Source organism: Colobus angolensis, unplaced genomic scaffold (genome assembly GCF_000951035.1).
Source record: "Colobus angolensis palliatus isolate OR3802 unplaced genomic scaffold, Cang.pa_1.0 Scaffold332, whole genome shotgun sequence".
NCBI lineage: Eukaryota > Metazoa > Chordata > Mammalia > Primates > Cercopithecidae > Colobus > Colobus angolensis.
The window spans coordinates 49,848-51,584 of NW_012116622.1; the positions used below are offsets into that span (position 1 = coordinate 49,848).

Below are 1,737 nucleotides of genomic sequence, written 5' to 3' on the forward strand. Positions count from 1 at the left end.
TAAAATCATAACTTGATAGTATCCTCTTTCTCATCTTTTGATGAGTAAAATATTAAAGTACACACTGGGTCAACACTGCCTTTCAATAAGGACGTACGTGGGGTATGATGACTCCAGCTGTGATCTGCACCACAGTGGGCAGAGTGGTCACAGTGGGTCCTCGGGCCATGGGAAACCGAGACCCCATTAAATACCCTGAACAACATGCCATCAAAGCACTTCCCATCTGACACTGCCCAGGGCCCACAGAAAGCTACAGCAGCATCACGACCTTTGCCAGCACAAAGCCCGGTGTCTTTTCACTTTATCTGTGTGTATGAGCACACACAGTTATGCTCGCCTGTGCATACCCTCACACCAGAGTGTACACTGTCCACAGTGGCACCGCCAGCTACTGAGGACTGTGCCTTTTACCAAGTCTTATTTCAGGCTGGCTCAGCATGAGGACATTGTGCATGCAATACTGACTTTGAACTGAGTCACTCAAAAATTAGTCAAATCAATTCAGGTAGTGTGTATTTTTCCTTCTCCTGCTTTTGAAAACAACCTGTAGAGGAGTTTTTTTAGCCACTTATTTAAAATGTTAATGAAGGAACCTGTGAGTGCAGAGGCACAGAAATGGGCAGTTGATTTAAGAGTCATTCCAACGCATAAGCAAGTTCCAAATGCTCTGAGAGGCAAGGAGGGGAAGATGCAAAGGGCGCCTTGAGAAGAACTGCTTTTGCGGTAAGACCTTGGCAGCTCCCAGCATGCTCGCTGCAATGGCATTCACCCCACTGTGGTTGTCATCATCAATGTGACTTTGTTTTTTTAGAAGGATCTGTTGTGGTCAGGGTTACACCTGTCCTTCCCCACACCATGGCCCTCCAGGCAGTTCCTGGCAGGTGCTGGCCAAATGGGACTAGCGTAGAAACAAAGGACCAGGCCCACAGAAACAGGGACCCCGGGGCTTCCAAGGGGGACAGCTGACTGCCTGGTACAGAATCCATAGAATTATCCACTGTGGGAGCTGGAGGGACCTGCGCAAATCCCTGGGGAGTGTGTTACAATTTCCCCAAATACTGTAAAAGGGAAAAGTACTCACACTTTCTCACGTGAAAGACTAATGATGTCTAGGAGCTGACACAGAACAGGCGGACTGCAGGGACAGCGAGCTGTGTCAGGACAGAAATGAGCAAGCTTGAGTCTCCGGGGACACCTGCGGAAAGAGTAATGCAAGGCACACACCAGGGCTGTGACTCACTCCTCAGAGCAGGCTTGGGTCCCCAGAGTAAGGATGAACAGACAGCCTTCCCGCATCATGTACTGCGAATGGCGGGGCTGCAGGAGATGTAGTGCTCTTGCCGGTGGGCTGCCAGAGACCTGTCAGTCAGACCCACCTCTTAGTGAGGGTCCCCTCATTGCTTCTCTGGGATGCATTTCATCATATTCAGTTGTTACTCACGATTCTTCCTGACAGTCTGCAAGCGTTGCATCTTTTTCAGGCCTGGGGTCTGGCCCTACCCCAGGGGATTCTTGCCTCCACACCAGGGACCTGGTTACTGCTGACAGCAGGGAGAGAAGCAGGCAGAGGGGTCCAGCATGGGCCTCCCGCATTCATAAATCCTATTTTTCAACCAACATTGCGAACTGCCTGTCTCCTGCTCAAAGAGGAGACTCAGGTCTCAGGAGTGGTCAATGCTGAGCTGACAAAGCTATTGAAATTCCCATCTCCATAGTCTTGAGATCTCTAGTGTT

At 50.0% G+C, this 1,737-nt stretch overlaps 1 protein-coding gene across 1 annotated transcript in view; it reads left to right on the forward strand.

The window, feature by feature from the left end:
• The window catches only part of LOC105518936 (tripartite motif-containing protein 48-like), an 18,441-nt gene extending 17,106 nt beyond the window's left edge, over nt 1-1,335 (forward strand). The window contains exon 5 of the mRNA XM_011952098.1: nt 1,117-1,335. Within this exon, the coding sequence (XP_011807488.1) occupies nt 1,117-1,335 (219 nt within the window). The remainder of the gene's footprint in view (nt 1-1,116) is intronic.
• Nucleotides 1,336-1,737: the final 402 nt, after the last annotated feature.